At 39.7% G+C, this 25,275-nt stretch overlaps 1 protein-coding gene across 6 annotated transcripts in view; it reads left to right on the top strand.

The window, feature by feature from the left end:
* The window catches only part of SPATA5 (spermatogenesis associated 5), a 184,412-nt gene that overhangs the window by 146,983 nt on the left and 12,154 nt on the right, over positions 1 to 25,275 (top strand). For 3 of the 6 annotated variants that reach the window (XM_048943100.1, XM_048943101.1, XM_048943104.1), the window contains exon 16: positions 23,164 to 23,235. The exons of 1 other annotated variant lie outside the window; for it this stretch is intronic. In XM_048943100.1, coding sequence (XP_048799057.1) covers positions 23,164 to 23,235 — 72 coding nt within the window. Of the gene's footprint in view, positions 1 to 14,958; positions 16,616 to 23,163; positions 23,236 to 25,275 lie in introns of those variants that run through there. 2 more of the 6 variants (XM_048943103.1, XM_048943105.1) reach the window with 2 other exon arrangements.

Genomic DNA, 25,275 nt, shown 5'->3' with positions numbered 1-25,275 from the left:
ATGGAAACTGTTTTCTTACCAGGCAACGACTGTAATGCTTGTATTTCAGAAATTCCAAGCATATGGGGATTTCCTTTGGATCTGGGTCAGCCGAGGCTCTAGTGGTGAATTCTTGTGCTTAGCTTAGATAATGAGTTGCAAATGTCTTGATGCTGGCTTTGTACAGAACCAAAAATAAGTTAATGGGTCATTGAATGCAACTGCAGACTAGTTGCAGGGGAAAAAAGCCTGCCTGTTTCTAATATGCATTTCTTATGAATTTTGTAGTTTGGCATCCTTCAAAGAATTGTAATAATTGAGATGTAAAGAGTAAACATGGAAAAATCCTCAGTCAGTGTTCCTTGGAAAAATATATAAAAAGTCTTGACAGTTGGCACGCACAGAGGCCAGTTTCATTAAAGCCTTTTCTTCCTAGTGTCTTCAGCTTCCCAGCTTTACAAATAGTTTCCGCTGTTGAATGGCAAGTTCTCATTCCACTGTTATACCCTTTGTTTAGAAAAAGAAATGGAAAATGCTTGGTTTTGTGACTAGAGGGTGCTCTATAGATGGGGGTTTCATGTCAAGTTACCTTGAGCCATCCTACGATGAAATGAATAGTTCAGTACACATAGTTCAGCACGTGCATTTTTTTGCGTGTCAGCCCTTATGACCAGTTATCTCCATTCATCTGCTGGACATACGTTTATCTTAATGAGTATGTTAAAGGTCCATCCAGTAGGAAAATAGGGTGTTTACTTCCCACTGTTTCACTTGAGAGAAGATAGAAGATAATTTATGACGATGAACTAGAATTTCCTTCTCTCATGTGCAAGTGAAGTTTCACATAAATATCAATGTAGTTAGCTTTTAATGTAGCAATTAAATAGGTAAAGCAAAGCCTCTGCTTTTTAGGAATATATGACATTTAGTTTGATCTTTAATTCCTGGCCCTTCTGCACTGCATGGTGATACCTTCACAGCTCTGCTCTACAGTGGTGCTTTAGGCTTTTCTTCATGGATACCCGAATGTCTGTAAATCAGGACAGTGAGAGAGTTTTTAGACATTTCTGAATTGCAGTGTTTGGCCTTGGAGCCAATACCAACACCAAGAAACATACTCTCTATCCTTTAAGGCAGCTTATTTGGCTGCATCCTTAGCTTTTCCTTTTCCCCTGACTGCCTCAACCTCTGGCTAGCACCGTGGGAGCCACGCACAGGGCAGCTGGCTACAAGGATAGGTCTGCTGTAATAAGTAATAAAAAGTAGTAAGTAATAAAACTGGTTAGAGTAACAAATGCCTTGTAACATCGAATCTCTTAAAAATTTAATTCTTCTTTTATCTTATTGCACTTTATTTTGAGCAAAATTGCCCCTTTATAGAACTGAAGATAATTTGTAATGGCTTTGGAGATGTCTTCACTCAGAGATTGTTCAATCTGGGCATAGTTTTTTCCAGAGCATTTTCACTGCCATTCTTCATGTGGAGAAATTTTATCTGTTTGGTATGTCACCATGTTTCTATGAAGTGTGATTAGTTAAAGATCCAAGCACAGAAGTGTTATGTTTTGCATTGCAAATAATGTGAGTTCTTTCGATCTCATTTGTTTTCTTTCCTGATGTTACAGCCAGCTTGCATTATGGAAGATTGGCCATCAAAGAACTCAGAGGTTCACCTTTTTCATTTGAAGTTCAGATTAGATTTATCATACTTGTAGGCTTGAGATCTGTAGTCTCAATCTGTCTCAAAGACCTATGAGGAATGGCTGAGGGAGCTGAGGTTGCTAGTCTGGGAAGGAGGAGGCTCAGGGAAGAGCTCATCACTCTGCAACCACCTGAAAGGAAATTGCAGCAAAGTGTGTGCCAGTCTGTTTTTTTTTTCCAAGTGACAAGTGATAGGATGTGAGACAATGGCTTCATGCTGTGCCAAAGGAGGCTTAGGTTGGGTATCAGGAAGAATTTCTTCATGGGGAGGGTGGTCAGGCAATGGAATTGTACTGCCCAGGGAGGTGGTGGAGTCCCCATCTCTGGTGGTATTTAAGAGATTTGACATGATTTAGTGGTGGACTTGGAGTGTTAGGCAATAGTTGAACTTGGTGGTCTTAGGAGTCTTTCCCAACCTGAATGATTCTATGATTCTAAAACCCTTTGTAGTGCAAGTAAGAGCAAAATTATGTGGACAGTGTCTGATTAGGAAATTGTTTACCCTGTAACTTTTTAATTATACATTGTTCCAGAAATGAGAGGTTGTAGCTGTCACACCTGTTCACCTGGGGAAAGGACAGTAACCTTTATAAAGCAAAGGCCGATATCTTTGTTACACTTCTGTTGTTAAATAAATAAATAAAAGTATCATTTGCCTTTAAAAACTAAATGGAAGGAATGTACCTTACTTCAGATCTCTGAAGTTTTCTTTGTGAAAAGGAATGAGCAAGGGACTAAGACCACCATAGAAAGTTTCACCACTACAGAGATATTTTATTCTAGAAGTTGATGATCTTAAAAGGAAAATAAACCTGGTAGAGTGAAGGACCTTCTTTAATTGTTTGAACCCCAGCTATGTTACAGTTTTGTCACAGTTCAGAAGGCAATAACAAAGAGGGAGGTTTTAGGTAGAAGCTGAAACCAAATATTCACTTGTTTTGAGTTTAAAGTTATTTAGAAATAATAAAACAAATTAAATATTCTTGATTAGGGTACATAGGTGTTCTTATAAAGATAAGCTGATGAGACTGACTCTTAAAATCAGGTCATGGTGAAAGCAGAGCCTGACATTGTTTCTATAGCATTATCAGTTTCCATGCTTACAGGAAACAATAGTAAAGCGGGAATCTGGGCACCTGTAAATCTTTCACTGGTTTTTAGTCAGAGCAGAGTAGTTAATGTAAAAAATATCTTTCTCACTTTGCAATAACTCTCGATGGGAACACAATGGGGAAAAAAAAAAAAGAAAAAAAATCTAATGAAGGTTTGCTGTGGCTCAAATGAGTGCATATTTGATGCCAAAAAAAGTGTATTTGCAGCAGCACACTAGCTCTAATCAGCTGAAGCCTTTGCCTATTAAAATATTTATTTCAAAACATGCATGTACTTGTTTACCGGATGCAGACATACTAAAACTAGAAACTTAAAAAGAAACCAAACACCTCAAACAACCAAACCAGTGCTCCTTTCTTTCTCTTATAAGAAGTCACTAACTACAAAAGAAATGAGGATATATTTCATTATAGGCATACAGAAATGTAAACAGTATTTTAAAAGAGTGGGAAAAAACAGTTATTAAAGTACATCTACAATAAGCACAAGAGAGGGCTTAGATATAAAGAAAACAAGGCACCAGACAAATTAGGATATATTATCTTCTTCATATGCAGTTTTCCATGAAGCAAAAGATCTTCCAAACTTCAGAGAAAGACTTTCTAACATTTTTAAACAGCAATGTATCCACTGATCCACTGTGTAGCAGCCTATATATTCAGACTTTAGGGAATTAAGACAATTTAAAAAAAAAATTAAAATTAAATATAATAGAGAAGAGTTTCTGTGACTCTGGAAATTCTGGCTAAAGCTCATGGTTTTCATTTTTTAAGCATGAATGTGGTTTTATTCTTTTCTGCTTAGTTATACTACGTGCAGAGCATGTTCAATTCCCATTCAATTCATCAGTTGTTGAAGGTGCTCAACATGCTGTGCCGTGGGACTGAGCCTCAGGTTTTGAACTTGTAAGATACCACACACACACACACACACACACATACACAAAAAGCTTGTGTCTCATCGGAAATATGTGGTTTGAAAATGTGCTTTGTTAGTTAAATTATCTGTGCTGAATTAGCTCTGGCTTGACTCTGCTAGACAGCCTTTCCGTATGAAGGAGTCCTGCTTTGCTCTGCACCAAAATATAACATTATCCTGTATGACAAGGGATGCCATCACACTGAAATATACAGCAAGATTAAGACCTCAGATGAACCTCTGAAGTTTCTCTTGGATTGATGCATAAGATCTATTAATTCATGTCAGTCATTGAAAAGTGAACATTTTTGTGTGGGTGAGTGTGGAAAAAAGACTCAGCCTTCATCCAATATGGGTAATACAGGATCACCACCTTCCTACACATGTTTATCAGCACCAAGGATGTGTTTGGCACAGGTGGCTGGAAGGTGAGGAAATACCTGGCATTCAAGATGTTTTCTGAATGTCAGTGCTTGGGATAAATGAGATGAATCACTTGAAAGGAAATAACTAACTACACAGGACTTCCCATGGGATTTTGCTTACTGCCGGTCTCGCAAGAACCTCGTACGTGCAGAATGTGCTTGGACAGACTGAAAACCAGGGCAGTTTGAGTGCCTGGGTAATCACTCATCAGCCCGAGAGTGTCGTGGCATTGTGCCATGCCTCCCCGATCTCCTTTTCAGCTGCTTTAGAAGGATCTGGTTCCGTTCCTGTGTTTTTCCGAGATGGGGCTGGGGACGGTAGCATTGAGTGGGTTGTTTCTCATCATGTCTTGTCTCAGCCAGGACCCAAAAAAGAACTGCATTCATCCTGCGTGCATTCATCCCACCAGTATATAAAACAGGGCTGACAATTAGTGTGTTTATGTAAAACATAAGGCTTGATATACAGAGGAGTGTTTGCACTGAAATTTATGCATGGCTTGCTCATCTGGGGAAGAACATTTTATCCTTCAGTGAGATAATGATTTGCTAATAGTTTAATCAAGCAGATGAGATTTAATGCATCTGGCTGAAGGGACAGTAGCATTTCCGAAAAGGTCAGCCCCATTAACAGCTCAGGAGGGTACTGTCAGCACTGCTTCCTAAACAACCCAAAGAGCTGCAGTCCTTAAAGAAATTTGGGGAGAATGCCACAGGGAATTTGAATGAGCCCCCAAGTGTGTCCCAAACAGCATTTAGGTATAAAATTTATCCAGCTTCTCAAACCTGAAAATTTGGATTCTGTGAATGATGGACTGCCTGGGGTTCAGGGAAATTAGGGCTAATTTCAGTATGTCTTTTCCTCCTTTGTCACTTGTGTCTTCATTAATTATTTTAATGGCATTGTCTGCCTGGGTTTTGTACACGGATACTCGTACCCTCACCATGCCCCCGAAGGGCTGGTTCATGCTGCATGCCTGTCTGGAGAGAGAACCAGCAACATGAGCATTAACCATGCAAGAAGCAAGCAGTACTCTGCTGACAGTGCTGCTTGTTTCTGATGAACTTATATGAAACCATAAGGAGCAAAATTTCACCAGAATGGCCAGGGCTGCAGGACAGAGCCACTGCTGAGCTGTGGCTTGCAGAGGACAGTATGCTGCCATCACTGCAGGGGTTGCTCAGCCGTCACTGCAGCAAGGCCTCGTAAAGAGGGTCCTTGACTGATACTCAGCCAGCTTCCCTTGCCCTCTGCTCTTGCTTGTGACTCTGCTGCTTTCTTGTCCTGGTTTTGGCTGTAATTCCTCGTAATGGAAAAACATGTTGGTCTTTAAAAGCAGATGGGAATTCATTCCTGAAGGAAAAAATATGCCTCTTTAGGCTACTGCTATTGTTTTCTTTTAATTTTATTTTTTGCCTGTGAGTTATTTGTAGCAACAACTAATTTAATTCATTCTTCTTTTTTTTTTTTTTTCCTTTTTTTTTTTTTTTTTTCCCCCAATCTGAAAGGGAGGATTATTCATCAGTGGTTTATATCACACGTTTTCCATATGCCAGTAATCACAAATGTAGGTATTTAATGTTGAGAGTTAAAGCAGCATTTGCTATCATCAGGAAGGAACTGAAAGTGTCGATTGCTTTCTGCTTTTTGAAGTGCTTTCATTTACATAATATAAAGGCTCAAATCAGTGCAGAGTGATAGGCTTTGCCTTTATGGGAAAAAAAGAAAAGAAAAAAATTCAGCATGTTTTTCCCAGTGACCTCTTTTTCCTGATTTAAGCCTGTAGTGATGGCAACTTGTCTTGTAAGGTATGTATTATAGGGAATGTAGTTAGAAGTTTGCTGCTTTGAGTTTGACTCAGTTCAAGCACTGAAGTATGAGATAAGGTGTAAAAATCAGAGAAAGTCATCAATAAGACTTTGCATTTCATAGAGAATGAAATCTTGATCCTTGACTCTTGTACCCCTATTGCAAGACCAGGTCCTCAATGTATATAAATTGTTGTGAACACTGATTATGACAAAGCACGTTAGCAAAAGAATCGTCCAAAGTTTTTGGTAGGTTTTCAGTGAAAACACTGGTTTGTAGCCACATTTTTCATAAACAAGGGAGAAAAAAGTAAATGTTCTTGCATCTCCTGCTGTTTCCCATGTCCTGAGATTAAAGCGTGTCTGACTGGCTTAAATGCCTGTTATGATTTCTTTTAATAGTATGCAGTGTCTGACTGTGAGACCTCGGTGCTCAGTCTGGCTTTTTCCACACTTATATACATTTTTCTCTTTGGACACGGTGAGGATTTTAAGGGGCTTTCCCTTGGAGGTAGCACTGAGGCATGGTCTCAGGCATCAGGTTGGCCAGGAGAGCTGCAGAGGGTTCCCTGCCTCCCTACTGAAATTGCCTCATCAGTCTTAACAGAATCCGTCTTCCGTAAATAAGCGTAGTACTTGGACAGTAAGATCCCCAAGAGTTCTGATTATTATCTTAGTTGGCATTAGGAATATTTAAATGCAGTACCTGAAGGCTAACTCAGATGGGATGTTTATAACCTATGAAAATGTACAGAGGAACACCTTGTACTGACCTACTTGTATTTCCAGTGTTGTGCCAGCTAAATTGCCGTCAAGGTGGAAGAAATGTTAATGAATGGCAGAGGAATAATAGAGCCTGGGAATAAAAGCTTATTAATCTAGCTGAGCATTGTTCCTGTGAATGAAGAATGTGTGTTTTAATAACAATGCTAACTGTTTACACTTCACTGAGCCACAAAGATTGGAGAGGTGTGTGTGAATTGAAATATTTGAATATATAGTGGTATCTTTGTGTACATATGAAATAGGATGTTTGCCTTTTGCAGCCATTGGTGAAGTAATTGTTTCTTGTGAAAACTTGGAACCTAGTAATAAACAATTAATAGAAACATATCTAATAAAATCACTGTCTGCTGTTAGACAGTAAGTATCTTAAACACTGGGTATACTGAGTTTTAAACATAAAAGGTGTCATTATTAAGCTTCATTTGTATAGAACATGCACCAACTATTCTGCATCCAATCCTTTCTCATGGCATGGAAACAAAATTTCATTTTAATTAAGTAAACGTTGAGCTTATTTTGGGAGGGATGGCCACTAACAATATAGTGATTGGAGAGCTTGATTGTTCTTGTTTTAGCATTGTAACTGTGATATTCTTTAGTATTTCTCATAAAAAAAAAAAAAAAGGATATCCATCACAATCTTACATACTTGCTATCATCCTTTCTTTCAAAGGAGTTTGGATTATGCATACTTTTATTTTTCTGAGTGAGTTTTTTGTAGGGAGATATCAGGCTTTTCTTCTTTAACCACAAACTGTAGTGATAACCTTGTGAGAATTGCAGACTCTTTGGGGAGATGTAGCTGTGCAGCAGGAACTCTAGAACAGGCTGAGAAGCTGATGAGGATTAAGATAGCCATGGTGTAGAAGGTGGAAAGGTATTTGCAACCTTACTGACATTGTCAGACAGAGATTTGCACTTATGTCATATACTTTCTGTTTTGAATGCGCTCCTGAACACTGGGTTTTCTTGTGAATGAGAGTTGCAGTCCTGTTGAGGAATGCACTTTAAGGGGAGCTATCTGTGGCTCACTTCGTGTTTTTTACTTGGATTCTACCAAAGATTGTGCATTTGCACCAAACTTGAGTCTTACCCTTCAAACACTGCGTGGAGTAGAAGCTGTCAGGCAGTTTGTGAAACACTGATGGCTGTATGCTCTAGTCTAGCTCTGATTTTTGTATTTCAAGAATTGGAAGTTGCTATTTCCAATTTATCTTTTATGGTTCCCCTAAAATACATATGAAAATACCTAAGGCTTTCCACTGCCTTTGGCAAAAAGATTAAATGGTTATTGGCAGATGGAAACAGCATGGTAATAGCTGTGCAGCAAATTATTAGCTATGGTAGGAGCAATCCTGTGGAACATTTTGCTTTTTAATTAAACTGCTTCTAACTGTTACCAAGTTCTCAGCCTAAGCTTTTTGTGTCCTGGCTTTGAGTATCAAAGACATCAAGGAGCCTCAGGTGGAAAACAACTCAGACTTTCTCTGACACGGAGTAGAAGAGAGCCATGGGAGCTGGGCTGTCCACTTGCAATGGAAGAAAACAGAGCGAAACTGCAGATGGCTGTGCTAGTTAATTGGTCTTGACATCCCCATTGTAAGGGAAGAGAACTAAGAGTATTTTGCTCTATTTAAAAGGGCTGCTTTGGATTTGTTTGATTTTCTTTTTTGAAGAAGCGGGTGTTATTATTTGAGGATAATTGTCATCAAACAGAGATTAGCTTCACACTTCATTTCCAATAATAAATTTGTTATAAAACTAAATGATAACTATTTTACTTACATTGCATAGTGAAACATTGCATTGGGTGGAAGGGAGCTGGAAAGTAGCAATCTGTCTTCTGTTTTGTCCTGTATGTTTTTGTCTTTCTTTGCTTTATGCTGGGATAAATCAGCTTTGTCTTTTTGCGGAACTGTTCCCAGTGAGCTCCTGTTTGATGAGAAACTGATGAAGAAGGGGGAAAAAATGATGTACACAGCACCTAGGCTGCCAGTATTTGCAATGCATGTTTCCAAGTGAGTCTGTGTCAAGAGAACCTGATTTCTCTCCAGCAGCCGCTGTCGCATGCAAGGACTGGTTTTCTTTGCTCAGCCGAGGAGGAAGGACCAAACAGAAGCAGCCAGGAGGCAGATTGTGGGAGATTTTTCTCATAACAGTCACAAAGCATTTTCATGGAGTCATAGAATAATTAAAGTTGGAAAAAAAACTAGGATTATGTAGTCCAACCATCAATCCATCCACAGCATGCCCACTAACCATGTCCTTCAGTGCAAAATCTACGTGTTTCACGGGACAGCAGGGACAGTGACTCATTATCACCTCTGAGGTAGCTTGTTCTGTTTTGCAGAGGTGAAATTGCCTACCCAGCAATTTGTGCCAATGCCCAGAGCACATGGGAGCGAGCCTTGCTGTATAGGTTTGGGGTTCACAGTGTGCACTACATGTTCAGCATTGGCACGCTGCCACAGGAAGGGAAATAATAAAAAACACAAACCTGTGTTCTGCTTGCGTTCGTGGTTACTTCTGCATTCGCAGATGTGACTGTTTACATGCAGAAAGGTGTTTTGAGGAATCCCCTTGCTGGGGGAGCATGTAACTTGTCTGTGGCCCATCACACACTCAGATTGCTCTCTGATATTGCAGGATATTGGGATATTGCCATTCCTGTGATCACTTTTGCTTATTTACGTGTTGCATGATCTGGGTGGAAGAACAAACCACACTCATTTATTGGCAAGACAGAATTTGCAGGCAAAAAAATGTATTCACTAATTTAGCATAAACAAGAGAGCAAAACTTTTCCTGATTTTGACTTTTCTAGAATAAGGCCTGAGGGATTCACAAGAGCTGGCAGTCCTAATATTCAAACAGTAAGCACTCCTCATAATAAGGTGTCAGTTCTCTTCCGAAGAAAGTGCTGCTGTGATTATGATCCAAAATGGAATATAACCAGAATGTTCAAAACTGAAAGTTTATTCCTCATTTTTGATGTCCACTGTTACTAAATATGGTGTTACTTAGGTTATTTAAAATAACAGTCTGAAACTACTGATTTCTTTATTTGGGAAAAAAAAAAAAAAAAATTGGTGTTTTGCATTCATTAACACTTGTTTATTAGTAATGATATTTATGTAAGACTAGTGAAAAAAAAAAAAGGCCTCCCCCCAAAAAAGCACAGAATCAGTTTATCTTTTGCAAATGCTTGGAAGCTGGAGGAAGAAAATGAACTTGAGAATTTAGACACTGTCTTACCCTAGGCTAATTGTTTACTATTAAAATGAAAGCTTGCATGCAGGAGGGAGTGTTATGTTTTGGACTTACTTCCTTGTAACTCATAAATCTTGACTGTGTAAATGTTCAGTCATTAATTAAGGGTTTCAAATTAATCTGTTTCCTGACTGGACTTGGCTGGTTTTGCATAGCGTAGTGCTGTTGCCCAACCTCACAGTTGAGGAGTGCTTTCAGATGTGTGATATGGAAGCATGATGTTTATTGCGGAGAGTTAATGAACAGCGAGCGTGGTGCTGGGAGGGGCATTTCATTACATACACCGAGAGGAAACAACCAGGTTGTATCAGAATGCTTATGACTACTTTAATTACTTCCCTTACTTCAAACAATAGCAAAGGATGGCTATTATGTATTGATAAGCATTAGCGCTATCAGGATAATATACTCAGCCCAAATCTCTCGTAAGTGATGGAAAAATTCAACTTTTGCTAGAAGCTTTAAAAAATGGTTCATATTATCACTAGGACGTTTTCATTTCATTCAGTTGAGCTGCTCACATAATAACTGTTCATTTGGGTTTTGCGTCTTACTTGCATTACCCTTATTGTGTCTCTTTTGTGACTATATATTTGTGTCTCTTTTCCTACTTACAAAGGCATAGTAGGGTCTTTTACCACATATTTAATTATTTCACTACGACTATGGATTTTCCAGAACTATACCTTTGGATGGCAACAGGCAGTGCATTACATATTGTGCTATAAATGCCTTAGTACTTGATTGTACACAGCTCTATCTTTGCACTGTTGGAGGTGAGTCTACTAGTCCTTCCTCTTTACTGAACATCCCTTAGCTCAGTCAGTGAATTTACTGTTAAAGAGGAAGGAGAAAAAGCTACAAACTGCTCATCCAGCCAGGTCATGTTGGAGGCGTGCTGCATTTTGAGGCTATTTCAAACCCAAAAATGTTTTCATTATATGTGTTCCAGCCGACTGTATATTTACTGCAGCAGTCAGCTTCCTTCAATTCTGCATGTGCGACAGATTTCATAAATAGCTTGTCAGGTTTCTGTTCCAAGCTGTCTGGTTTGTACATGAAACATAGAGAAGAAGGAATTAATCACAAACATGAACAAAAAAGATCTGTAGTTAGCTATTTGAAGCCTTAATGTTCCATTTGTGACAGCATTTTGCTGCTGTTCTTGGTCATGGAAGTGCACAAGGGTGCCACAGCCCTCCAAAATGTGCTCTTCCACCAAGGAACTGATGTATCCTCTTGCATACCTGCATTACTTTTATGTATGTGTTGCACTAGGGAAGAGATTTGCTGCATAATTGCTAACTGCTAATTAAAAATCGGTCTGACCCAGTTTCAAGTTTTGAGAGGGTTTCAGGTCTGCATTTAACTCTTCAGCTGAATTTCATCACCTTTATCACTTCAACCAAAGCCAGAATGTTAATACCGACTCATTTCTGGCCTAGTGAAAGTTTGGATTATTACCCTACAGCATTTCAAACATTTTCATGTGCATAAAAAATTCTCTATAACCAATGGAATTATTTAATGCACTTAAAATCAAGTACATGTTTAAGCTTGCTAAATCCAAGTACTATTTATTTAATTCCTAAAGATTAAAATGTCTTCTAATTTAATGTATACTGTTAACTAGTCAGGAGGAATAACAGAGAATGTGAGTATCAAGCTTTCTTTTTCAATTTTCAAGGTAACATGTATTTTTGAAGGGATGTTGTAGTGCTGCCACTTTTATGCCCCGCTTCCCAGCAGTTCACTTCTGTCGAGCCAACTAATGCACAAACTGCCCTGCTCACTCTGTGTGATTACATTTTCATATGGCAAAATGATTTCTCCGTGATCAAGAAAGCCTCTTGCATTTCAGTTATACCAAAGAGTAGACATGTTCCTTGCTTCATTTTGTCCCCAACTGTGTCACTGTAAATGTACAATAAGTGCCAGGTCTTTCAGGGTGTCTTTTTGTGGTTTTCTCATTCAAGACATGACTGTATGTGTCAGTGAGAAGTAGGGGCCAGATGAATCTCTTTTGTTTTGGGAAGTGTTTTGGAATCGAGCACAACTCAGCTTGGCCTCAGTACTACTGTAAGCCTGCTGCTCTCTTCATATCTTTCTGAAGCAGCAAGCTCTTTTGAGTTGCCACTCCTGCCATCCAGTACATTCTTACTAATGTGATTTTTAATTAGCAGTTAGCAATTATGCAGCAAATCTCTTCCCTAGTGCAGTGCATACATAAGAGTAATGCAGGTATGCAATGTGAATGAAACCAATTTCACATGTAGGACTCTGCTCAGAGGATGCAGGAAAGGAATGGGCCACTGGCTCAGCCAAGTGGTGGAAAATCAGGCGAGCTGCTGGCTGCATGCAGTTCTAACAGTATGGTCTGGATTGTTTCAGTTATAGCTTTGGTGTAGGTGCACCCTTGGTGAATGCTGGCCTTCAGAGGAAATGCCAAACCTGTAGACTGCCTGCAGTCAATTTATTTTTTAACAAAGTCTTACAGGAAATAAGCAGTGCTCAGCACTGCATATTGTGATGACAAGTGCATTTTACTTCTTAAATTACTTTTGACTACTTGTTAAACGCACCATGTGAAGCAGGATAGGATGGCTTACTAAAGTACGAAATATAGAGTTAAGAAACTGTGGCAATAAATCTCTCTTCTGCCAATCCTGCATTTCATTGGCAACAGTCCTGGACTTGCAGGGAGATGCTTGGATCATCTAAGAGGTTTCTTTTTTCTTGTGAATTTCATGATTAATTTGACACATCATATTTGGTAAGAGGTAAACTGTATTTCAAAGCCTGAAGTGGTGCTGGTGTTCTGATTTATATTTAAAATCTGTTGTTACACAAGGCTTAGAAGGCATTCAACACTGTATATGGTAGCATCTATGGGCCACTTATGTAACGGGAGAAATGCCTGCATTGTCCTCCCTAATTCCAAATACTGCCAGGTTCTTTTGGACAGATCATCTGCCAGTTTTCACTCCAAAGAAAGCTAAGCAGAGAATGACAAACATGATGATCCAGTCCTCTTCCTATACATGAGTTATTTTAGTTCAGATTTGTGGTTTTGAGCCCTCCTTGTTAGGAGGTATATCAGCTGTAAGAACCAAGGATAATTTTCTAGTCCATTTGCCTTATTTCTTGCTATTGGACTGATTTTGCAATGTGCAGATTAAAAATCAGGACCTACCTTCAAAAATACCATTGGGATGTTACCACAAATTATGTCTTCGGCAGTACACACATCTGTTTCAGCACTTGGCTACTATGGAATATTACCAGTAACTTGCATTAAACCAGAATGGGCTGGTATCAGTTTCACTGCCTTTTTCATACCATGTCATTGAAAGAGACACCTGGAAAATGCAGCAAGGAAGCCTAGAAAGTTGCTAAAATTAAAAAAGAAAAAAAGAATGGAGACAAGGCAGATCTGCCATGCTTTATTTGAATAAAGCAGAGGATACTGAAGAAGTTTGTGTGGACTAAAGCAAAAATAAAGAAAAGAATAACGTGATTAATGAGAGAAGTCGAGGGATTATTAGAAGCAAATATTCATCTTCCAGGAAATTGTAATTAGTATAAAGGGACATTTCTGACAAGGAAAATAGCTGGAGATTCAGAGAGACCATGAATAAATAAATAAGTGAGGAGAAGAAAAAAAAAAAAGAGAGTAATGTATCAGTTCAGCCTGCAAAAAAGTGCATAAAACTGCTGTCTGTCCAAGGGCAAACAGTGAGGGCAAGATAAGGTGCTGGGACCAGTGACAGCACTGGGGACTGTAGGAGCTGCTCTGCTCTCCTCGTAGTGCTGGGGCTCCTGAGACTTTTCCAGCAGAGCCAGAGCAGATCCTTGCAGAATCATCTGATAAGCATTACCTGTGCTGTGCTTTCTGAAGGTGAGCAAAACAACGTTATTGGTGTGAAAATGGTGAACCTAGTCCAGTTCTAGTCAGTCAGGATCTGCAAGGAACAGGTTGTCCCCTGCAAGTTGGAACAGTAATGATAACGTTTTGCAGGAATAGCAAATATGCGTTCATATTTGCATTACGATAACAGAGATTCTATTTTGAGGCTTGTATTTGATAGTAATAATTCATCCCTGGGTTTTTTTGTGATTTCTGAAAGAAACTAGCTCTCTTCTACCATGAATGCACTTTCTTGAAAGTCTCTCCTTTTGATGGCAAAAAGTTTTTAGTCACTTTATTTTTACCATTGAAAATTCAGCAGTATTTTTCTACTAATGTATAGCCTGCCAAGACATTTTACCACCAGATTTTTTTCATAGGAGAACAGCCAGTATTATTTTGGTTGTTTGTTCCTTCTTAATTCATATGCAGCATTTAAGGAGCTTAATTAACCCCAGCATGCAGGGAGGGAGAAAACAAACAATTTAGCAATTTAGCAATTGAGAATATAATTAACTACATTTATACAGAAGTAACTGTATTACCTAATTCTTCTTTCTCTCTCTCTTTTTTTTTTTTTTTTTTTTTTTTGTATGAGTTTGAGGCTAGGAGAGGAGGGCAGTCACAGGCTCTGTAAGAAAATGGGGAGAATAAAAATACTTCCATGGATAGAATGCAGAAATACAGTGAGCTACCTCTTCATTCTTCTGTAGAGCTGAAACAGTTTCTAACTTTTAAAGCTCTTTGACAGAGGCAGAGTTTAAATTTAGGCTTAGGAAGTTTGCAGAGCCTGGAAAAGCCATACAAGTTGAATTCTGTTCTCAAGGTGTAAGCATAGGATGATTGGGCTGGTCTGGGGTATGAAATCCAGACTTCTTGCTGCAAATTAACATTGGTTTGAACATTTTCTCTCAAGTATTGTTCAGTCATCCCCATTAAAAAATCATTTCCTCAATAATAATAGATTCCGTATGTAGATGTATTATGTATGTAAAATGATACATATTAATAGAAGTAATTACATGTGAAAATGAATTTTTTGCATTTCAGCAAATAATGACTCCCCTCACAGCAGCCTTCTGCTCCCCAAATAAGCAGAACAACAAGCAAGCCTGCTGAAGGGAAATCTGTTATTTCAAATAATTTTCCAGAGACTGCATTTTCTGAGTGCGGATGAAGCTGGTGAAGGGACTGGCTGGCCAGCAGAGATCAATCAACCACTCTTCCAAGAACAGCGTGACTTTTTCAGCAGTGTGGTCAGTACCACGAGTCCGCATGTGCCTGACTGCTAACCTGCTGAGAGACCTCAGTTCAGGAAAGCTGTGTGCTTGAAGTTCCTCTTGATTCAAAATCCTTTACGCTGGATAGGAATAAATGGAGTCTTAAGTGTGCTTTTGCTCAAGTATTTTTCTGAACTGCACTGTTGTGGTGAGACAGAAAGACTGTAGAGTGCCTCAGAAACCCTCCTAGAAACACATGGGAGAAGCATTTCTTAAAAAGTAAGAAAACAAAACCGCTTTCATTTTTAGAGATTTACTGCAGCACTTGGAGCTATAGAAATAACACCCGATGTCTGTTTCATACAAAAAAAAAACAGCTGTAAAAGCCAAGTAGCCTTATGAAATCTCTCTGTTTTTCATCTTTTGGATATGACTGGATTGTGACAAAAGGAAAATGTCTGTGTAGCTTGCTTAAGCCTTGGAATCAGAAACAATCGGGCAGTTTGGCTGAAGAGATGTTCTGTAGCTCTCCTGCGGCAGGTGACTTCTGGCTTCTGCGTGGTGGATGGTGAAGAGATGAGGAGGAAAGCTGCAAGCAGCATTCACGGCTGGTAGCTATATATGCAACAGCCCTTAAAAGATTATCAAGACCATTTTCTACAACAAAAGAGATACATCAGATTTTTCTGCAATCCAAGGTGAATGATAGTAGAGAGGAGAAGAAAAACCCAAAGTAAACCACAGTAAAGCAGGACCTAGCTGTTTTGTTACTAATACAGAACTAAATTAGGAAATCAGGATTTTTGTCCTTAACTTTTTTTTTTTTTTTTTACCCTAGAAGAATTCAGAATGTTTTGACTTGAAAAGATTTAACATGTTTCAATTCAAAATGGCTTTGTTAAGATTTCTTTTCAATTCCGTTGCTAAGTATAATGGGTGAGGTTATATTTGAGCCTTTTGTTTATTTGCCTTTAGATTAAATTGCATATTCTGCTTTGGAAGTTACTTTTGTGAAAAAAGTTACTTTGTACATGTTGATAAATCACACATTTACTTCAGCCTCAGCATCAGTTTTCAGATATTTATCTATTGCAATTCTTCATCATTCTTTCCTTAAGAAAACTGAGTAGACTGGATAGCACTAATAATTTCAAGTTTATTTCTATTCCTTCACTGTATGTTTGAGGGAGAACTCCACACTTCAAAGATAATGCTTTTTATCTCAGGTGAAAATGGTGAAGTTGTAGGAAATGGGTGTTAGAGAGACTATAGAGGTTGATCTGTCCCTTAAAACGTATTCTGTTTTGAAAACGTATTTAAATGATTATATGATTATACATAGTTGTGGGTGACTAATCTAGTCTATTGCTGCAGGTCACAGGAATAGTCATAAAAAGTATTTATTCTGAACATGAACCCGGATACATGCTTTCCGTGCATGTTTCCCATATGTTCTCCAAGTAAACAGTAAATCAGATAGGGAGGAATTGAGGAAAGAGAAGTACGGGTGAGCGGGGATTCTGCAGCACTGAAGTTGCAGCCCAACGTAGTTTGAAGTTGTAACTCGTCTCTCAGGAGGAAAGAAACAGAACAAAAAAGGAAAAGGAAAAGAGAAAGAATTCTTCTAAGGGAACTAGCATGTTTCGTGGACCTGGGAACACACATTCAAAAAAACCCCAAAAAAATTAGAATCCTTATTTGAAAAGGTTTAATGGGGGAAGTGCAAAGGAGACTGGCAGCCTCTGTGACATTTGCTCACACGTGCTTGATGCTGCAGCAGATGCTGGCACTTCTGTGTGGATTTCAACCTGCACGGCCTTCTCCTTAAACCAAAGCTTTTAGTTAATTCGTGTTTTCTATTTGGCATCTCTATGTTCCTGTTGCCATTACAAATTACAACTTTGCCCGGCTGTACTCCAGGATGTATATGTCTGCCGTGGTGTCCCTATCTGAGTTCTCCTTTTGTGTTGGGAAACCTGAGCCTCTTTGCTGGCTTGTGCAGGGAAGAGGGGAAGTGGGCAGATGATCTCTGAGGGATATGGTTAGCGGTCTGACCTGCCAGGACAGCAAAAAATGTATTTCCTGTGAGAGTTAAGGAGCACACGAGAACTCCTGAGTTACAAACTTTGTACACCGGCTGTGTGAGTGGGAGGGTGGCAGTTGTGTTTGCCACAAAAAACTGTAATTTGACATTGTCATTTCAATATACGTGAAAAGCTTCAATCTCTACCCACGTACTTTGCTCCATGCTTATCTGTATTATCTGGCTTACCTTTAATTCCATCTGGGGAGCCAGTCCCAAAGCTCTGCGGTATTGTTTCTCAGTACATTTTGCACTGCTTTTCTCTTGGCCATCCTGGTAGTTTCCCAGTCAGTGACAGAGACCATTTCATAGCTCCAGTAGCTTGGGTTGGGAAATGTGCTCTTTGTACGCAGCTGACGCAGGCTTTCTGTGCTCTGCAATCCCTCTGATTTTCCTAATGTCCTTGCCTTCTTTCCTGGGCTGGAGAAAGTACACGCTTTCTGTGGGAAACGGTTGGGAGATTAGAGAGAAAATGTTGGTTTCATTCCAAAGGGTGGTGATATATATTCACACCGTTTATAAGATAAAGCCAGATCTCTATTCTCTGTTACCTCATGAGACTTCAGCCTCGGGCTAAATGCAGCCACAGACGAATGCTCTTTCTTGTACTTCTGAGGGCACGTCAACGTGAGGAAGTTGTCCTGGAATGAGATAGGGAGTGAATTTAAATGCGGTTGCTGTTCCAGAATAACATCCTGTGTAGATGAGGCCTTGCTGAAGTGACTCAAGGCCATGGGATGGCTTTGGTGGGAGCTGAGGGGCACCGAAGCCCCAGCTGCCTTTGGTGGGGAGGCAAGGCTTGGCCTGGCTGCTCTTTCCACCCATGTCTCCTGGGGAAAATGGGACTTCCTGCTTGTTTTATCGGTTGTTAGTAAAATGCAGAGGGTGACAACTGACAGTGTTGCTTTTAGATGCAAGCCATAGTTTGATGCCTAACACATGAATGGTGGGTACTATTTCAGCTCAGCCATCGCTTACTGTTTTTGTGATTCATAGAAATTATAACGTAAGCTTTGATCATCTCTGCAGATATTGGAGTTCTGTTGCTCTTGAAGCAGAACAAAAGGAAAACTTCTGCAAGTACAAAACGCACACTTAGGCTTCTCTTTTAGTAATAAAGTGTAAACATGAATGTACTGTTTGCAATGTCAGAGGCGCACTTGTGTGAGCACTCAGAGTGGTATTGTGGGAATTAAAATCACCTTCTTTGGTGCTTGTAATAGCTTTCAGGCCTTACCTTATGAGATTCATTTGTTGCCTATTTTTTTTACAGTCTGCTGAAAATTATTGTTTATTTTCAAAGTGCCCTTTTCCAAATTAAGTAGAGATTTAATTAGTCAGCTTGAGGAACAGTGCATTTTTCTACCTCAGCTTTGCATTGTGTCAAATGCTCATTGCCAGATGAAGTGATCATAAACACACATGGCTGCTGCATGTAGGTCATCTGCAGGATAAATTACTGTGTCTTTTAGCTCATTAATGCACTTTCAACCATGGAGAATATCCAGGTACTAATAACTCCCAAAGCAAAATACAGGAGAAAGGTAACTTTCTCTATTTGTTAAGCATATTGCAATCTGCATTTCTTTTGTCCACCTTGGAGCTACTGTTTCATTCTGAAAAAGTAGTTCTATAGTCAGTATCTTATTTCAGGACTGGTTTTTGCTTAGGCAAGGCTAGCCCTGGCCACACCAAGCACCATAGAAACCACCATCAGCCCACTGCCCGTATTGGAACTGATATAGCTCATAGCAAAGCTTGTTCTCTATTTCTGGGAGATCTCTACCACAGTGAGATTATTTTCAAATAAAAGCACGTGCAACTAACTGTGTTACAGGCTGCGTGCCTTCATGCTTGCACCAAACTGTATTTCTAGTGAGAACTGTAATGCTTTGTGCCTGTTTCAAGTATGCATTAACACTCGTTCAGCTTCAGGTCAGGTTGTCTTTGCTCTGTGTTACGAGACATGAGAGGCAATGTCCTGTGCTTAAATAATGAATGACTGTACAGACAGTAATAACCTCAAAGTCACTGCAGGCCATGGTGAACCTTGTTATTGCCAGTAGACAGATGATAGGTTTTTAAAGAAAAGTAACTACCTGTATGAAGACGATTATCGCAGCACAGACGTTACCATATGGGATCTAATGAACTGGAGCAGATTATCCAGTTGGCATCAGTGGGAATGGGTAGCCTTGTACCAGACCTTCGTGTTTCTTCCTCTTTTCCTTTTACTGGAGACTTTTCTGATTAAAGAAATAGGTGTAAGCCCTTACTGGTTAATTTTGCATTAATGCAGAGAATAATGCATGGTGGGCTAGTATGTACCATTGCCTGTGCCCTGTGTGCATTGCAGCTCTCAGCAAGCCCCAGGCTTCCTGTGTCAGGTATTTAGCATGTGTAGATGTGAAATGCAAATGGTTTTGCACCTTGTGAACAGAGAATTCAGTAAAATGAATTACAGTAGTTTGTAGAAGATCTTTATGTTAAATACATAGTACATCAGAGATATGGAAAACCCAGGATGCAATTACTGCTGTCAGGTGCTTTGCATGCAGTAACCTATCTGTAACTATTTTAACTATTTAATGTTAATGCTGGGGTTTAGTTACAAAGAACCAAAGAAATGTGACACATTGGTGCTAATTGTGATGTCTTTCTGTTATTAGTGCAAATGTTTTAGCATTTGTAAATTAATTGGTTGAATTCAGTGTTAGAAATTGTCTCTCATTTTAACAGTGGATTCTAATGAGTGCAAAATTTTGGAATGAGTACCATCACCTTAAAGACAAAAGATGTCTTGTTTGTTGATTGAATACATTCTGTTTCTGATTTATAGCTTCCATTCAGCTTCCAATTATACACAGCAGATGTGTTTTGGAATGTGTGTAAGCATAAGCTTTACTTCAGTGGTGTTTACTGACGTCAGTGGAGCCCGAAGCATATGCTTGTGAGCTTTCAGGGATGCTTTCTTGAAAGGAGTGAGGAAAAAAGAGAGAGAGAGAGAGAGACAGATCTCCTTCTTTTGCTGGCTCTCCTCTTCTCATGTGTGAGTAACATATTGTGCACCTGGTTTTGTTTAAATTCAAGGATGGCAAACAACCACATTCTGTGAAAACTTCCTACTATTTTCCATCCTCCTTTAAAGTTTTATTTTTTGTTGTTTTCTTTTTCCTTCTCAAGATTTGGTAACCTGCCGAGACAAAGTGATGAGAAACTTGGAGGTCTTTACGGAGGCGTTTATTCTAGCAGTGTTTGTGTAAAGCCTTGTGGTCCCACTAAAACCCTACTTCCTTTGCTTGCTTTGCTCTTTTAAACAGCCTTGGCACAGGCTGACACTTCATTAGCACAGGCTCTGTTGAGAGGGAGGTAGTGTGGAAGATGGATAGATGGATAGGTGAAGCTCTGTGCTCATAGCAGCTGATGGAATTGCCTCTTTATGCTAATAAAGTGTTCCTGAAGTCTGATCTAATCTTTTATAGGTATCTAAAGTGTATGGATAATTGTTGATAAATTACAAGTCTACGAGCCCAGTAAATCTGTTAGTTCTTCTGAATCAGTTGTGCTAATGTTCAGACGAGTTTGCATCCCGAGATTTAAATGACAGTCATTATGCTTTTTAAATATAAAATAGTTCTACGCTGTAGGAGTATGTCTATGAACTCGCCTTTTTAAAAGGGAAAACTAAAAGAAGATATTCGGGGAGGGGTATTTGTTTTTATTCTGTTTATTTTTTTAGCTGTGAAGCATTTCCTGACTTGTTTGCAACAGCTAAGCAGGATGTTTGTTAATTTGCTGTGTGCATGTAGCTGTTATGTGGCTATCCATGCTTTGCCAGCTGCTCAGTTAGTGTTTTGACAGACAAAACAACTAAGTGACAGTGCTGAAAATAATTTTGTTGCTTTCTGAAGGAAGTGAAGGGATTAGACTGTTTTTAAGGGCTATTTGCATGGCATCTAAAATATTCTATAGCCTTTAAAATTGAGGAGAGGAAGATTTTCTAAATGGGCAGGAATGTACATAGTTGAAGTGTTAATAGCTGGACGTCACATCTTTGTCTCTCCATCAAAGTCTGGGTTATGTGAGCAGGGTTATGTTGACCCTAATTGTGAAGTCCAGTGCTGATCTTCCGTGTGCAAAAATGTCAGTGCAAAGTCTTCTTGAAACCGTGTAAACTTGATCAGAATCTTCTTTTAATATGGAAATCATATTACAAACTGCATATGTTCCAATAGTTTTATGAAATACCTTGTGGCAATTACAGCCATCTCTTGCTTAGCAGATTATACCAGGAAAATGTCTAGCACAATTTTAGTGTTTTTTCCCCTTATGGATATATACCATCTTATAGAGAAGGACCAGTAGTCCATCAATAGTGCATAAATTAAGAAGTCTCTTGGTGGCGGCCTCAACAGTCTGAGGTGTATTAGTGTATTAGCTAAAGAAGAAGTGGAAAGCAATGTGAATGTTTCCTGCATAGCCGCCTTGCTGTAAAGTTGTCAGGCAGAACTTATTTATGAATATAGCAAACCTGAGAAAAATGGTAAGATTACCCTGACATGACAAGCACACGCTATAAATAGATTTCCCCTTCCTGCTCGTCTGCTCTTCCTCCTGCCCTTCACGCTCCACTCCAGCATAATGAGCTGCGAGGGCCACACAGTTCCCCCAGGTGAAGGTCAGCCCCTGATAGATTTTTGATCATTGTGTAACGTTCCGCTGTTACTATGTGGTCCCAGTTTTAACCTCTTTGCAGATTCCCTCGATTATCCCAAATCACTTTCACATGGAGCTGAGGTTAAACTTTATTTCTCTTGGCTTGTCCCTTCTGTAGCAGACACTTCCTCTTCACTTTGAAAGGACAAAGCGATGTTCAGCTGCCTGGGCTTGCGCCCAGCATTTGATTTATACATTATTTAATTTCCTTTAGAAAATTGGAAGCAGAACTTTAGGAGTGGAAGTCAGTCCTTTTCATTTGTTTAAGGATCTTTTAGGGCTAATATAATCATCGATAGTAGATGTCAGCATGATTAGGGTGACTTAAGGTGAAACAAGGAACGCTGAATACCAGGGGAAATTCTTCCATAACGGAGAGGGTGCCAAGATTTATAGCCATGCACAACATCTGTGGGTTTGGAACCGCGGCATTAAAAAATGAAATGGAAAATCATCGGGTTTTTGAGTGATGTGTTCAGGACACCTGTGTCCCCTTAGTGCATGGCAGACTGGGGCAAGGTTTGTAAGGATTGTGCCCTTTACCTTATATTTGTGATCATTTCTTGGACTGCAGTGCTTTCTGGAACTTTATTTAGCAAACTAACTAATTCTGCAGAAATTACTCAGTCTGGAGGTTTGCATTTGGGCTGACACTGCATTCACTTCTGCAGTTAGGTCTGCACATGCTGTCAAGTGACTGCCAAGACAATCTGAAAATTTCTCATGCAGAGAAGTCAGGAAATTAAAAATTAACTCTGGAAAGGACATCACATAATATTTGGCAGTGTGCTTTGAATGCGATGTCCACTGAGGTGTGGAAGGTCTTCCTCTTAAAAAAAAAGAAAAAGTCTGAATGTTGAAATATTTCTTCCATGGGGTTTTGAATGACCCACACCTGAGTGAAATATCAGAAGTCTGAGGCTGCGGTATGTGCACCAGACAGGTTGGGTGGCATCACACCATGAAGAGGAAGCAATGAAATCCAGCTTCCTCATGACATCTCATGCATTTTGGATGCTCTCATACCAGACACAGCGGATCATTGACGTGACAAAGTCCTCCAGATATCATGAAATATGTTGAATGTGATTTCAAGTAGGAAGTGCTAAGAATCTTGAGATTACAGGCTCATTAAAAAACAGAGAGAGTATAGTATTTCAGTTCAGTATGTAAACCAGTGCTTCTGTGCTAGCACCCCATACATGCTGTCCTCACTCTTTCACTGTGTTTATACAGGCACTGAAACACTCACCGTTGCAACCCTGGTGTCTGTGCATCCAACATAAAATGAGTAGATGTAATTCACCGGTAAGTTCCCCCTTTCTCCAACATGTAGGCAGTTCCTGGGTGAATCTTACAAACTCATCTCTTGACAAGAGGCAGTGCTGGTTGTGCAGTGATGCTTGACTGTGGAATTGCATAGCTTGGCTGCCCAATTCAGTGAAGTAAAATATGTATGGCAAGTCATCAGAAGGCCACCATGTGTGCTGCAGGCTGTATGAGGATGATTGCATCCACAGCTCTGCAGGTAAGAGGAACAGGTGAGCTTTTCTCTGTGTATTTACCAGCTTCTCCCAAAGCAGACTGTTAGGTATTTTGAAGACCTAAACTTGCATAGTTCTTGTATGAACTATGAAACATGACATATGGGTAAGGCTGCTTTATGTTCTTACTCTTCAGGCTATGGATTTGAGGAAAAGCTAGGATCTTCACAACCCACAGTGTTGGGTTTTCTTCTCGTTTTCTTCTTGGTTCCCTCTGCCAAAAGTTTTCCCGGTCCAAGGGTCCTGCTTGTCTCTTCCATTGCACTCCATGATAGCTGTTACCTTCATCTTTCTTTCCTCCCTTCTCTTTGTAGCAGTTAGCACAAACAGAGCTGGGATAACTCTCCAGCTATGGAAAGTAGGGGAACCATTATGTTATGGCTGGCAGAGCTTACTCTTTGTAAGGTAAATCAGGGAAGGAGAAAGAGGCAAACTTGCTTTTGGTAAACTTTTGGTAGCTTCAGTTTGTCCCACAAACATGGCACCTGTCAGCTCAGGGTCCCTCAGCAGTACAAAACAGACCTGTTGCTGGTGTCACTGATGTTTCTTACTGACTTTAGAGGTTTTTTAGCTGTGGTCCTTAGTTCTGTGATAGTGGATCTTTGTCATCTCACTCTTGTGGCATTTTCTGCTGCACTGCAGCCATACCAATTCCTTTGGGCGTGATTCCCTGCTGTATTGGTCTCTGTCATACTGTAAGATGCTGTCCTGGAAAACCTTAAAACCTTTTTCTTACTGCCAGGAAAGCTGGGAGGTGCCTGACATTATCTCAATGAATGTAAAAAATGCTGAGTGTAAGTTTTGAACTTACAGAGAAATGCAGATGCATTTTCTATGTCTTTGTCACAGTAGAAATTTGCATTATGTTGTCTTGCCTAGACAAGAAAGGAGAGGGAGAAAACCCCAGAGACCAGGGAGATTTTTTTAATACCATGGCACAAACTGAGGAGTTTCTGAATACGAAGGAGAGGAAATGAAAAAATTTTCTAAGCAAGATCTGTTATCATAGGAGTAACAATCAGATTCAGTTACCCAGAATTCTTAAGTGATTTTCAGACATAACATGGAGTCAATCTTTTCAGCTGCAAGAGGGCACTCAAATGATATCCTTTAATGTTAACATTGCAACAGCAGATGTTGTGTTGATCTGGTCACTCACAACATCTCCCTGAAGGTAAGGGGCAGCTCCAACTACAGGTTCTTGCCTCATGTGATCCTGTGGTTTGTTCCCAGTGTGCTAGGTATGCCCACACCAGTGACAATCTGTGCTACTTGGAGAGACACACTGCTCTGGACAGTGCTATGAATTCCTCAATGTATGCACTCAGTGATTCAGCAGACACAACAGGGCTACACCTGAAATATATTGCTGGAAGCTTTTACTGAAACAGAAAGTAGTTAGCAGATAGGCTGTTATTGACAACAGAATTGTATTGAATGGTTTAGGACTGAATAACTCCAAATATCCTTCCTCACTGCCCTGCAGCTTGAGTGAGCTGGTTCAGTGTACTAAAGCAGCCCCAGCTGCCTTCTTCAGTACAGCTGGATTAGGCTTCTGCCCTTGCCCTTGGACGGGCTCATCAAGGGAGCAGATCAAAGAGAGAAGGTGGCCACTGTGTCATTTGTTTAGGTTCACCATCTGTCATGGCAGCACAGCTTTCACTGTCACGTCTGTATTACTGCTATTTTCTTGATCTTCTGTTCTATTTTCTATTTCTACTAAAGTATGCCTCTTAAATAAATCCTTAACTAGAAGTAATTGTTTGCACGCCACTATTCTTCCTTGTATTTATGACATTTCTTG

The sequence above is a fragment of the Lagopus muta genome, chromosome 4 (assembly GCF_023343835.1).
Source record: "Lagopus muta isolate bLagMut1 chromosome 4, bLagMut1 primary, whole genome shotgun sequence".
Lineage (NCBI taxonomy): Eukaryota > Metazoa > Chordata > Aves > Galliformes > Phasianidae > Lagopus > Lagopus muta.
Note: the sequence above shows the minus strand (reverse complement) of the source record. Positions and strands in the feature narration are given on the sequence as shown.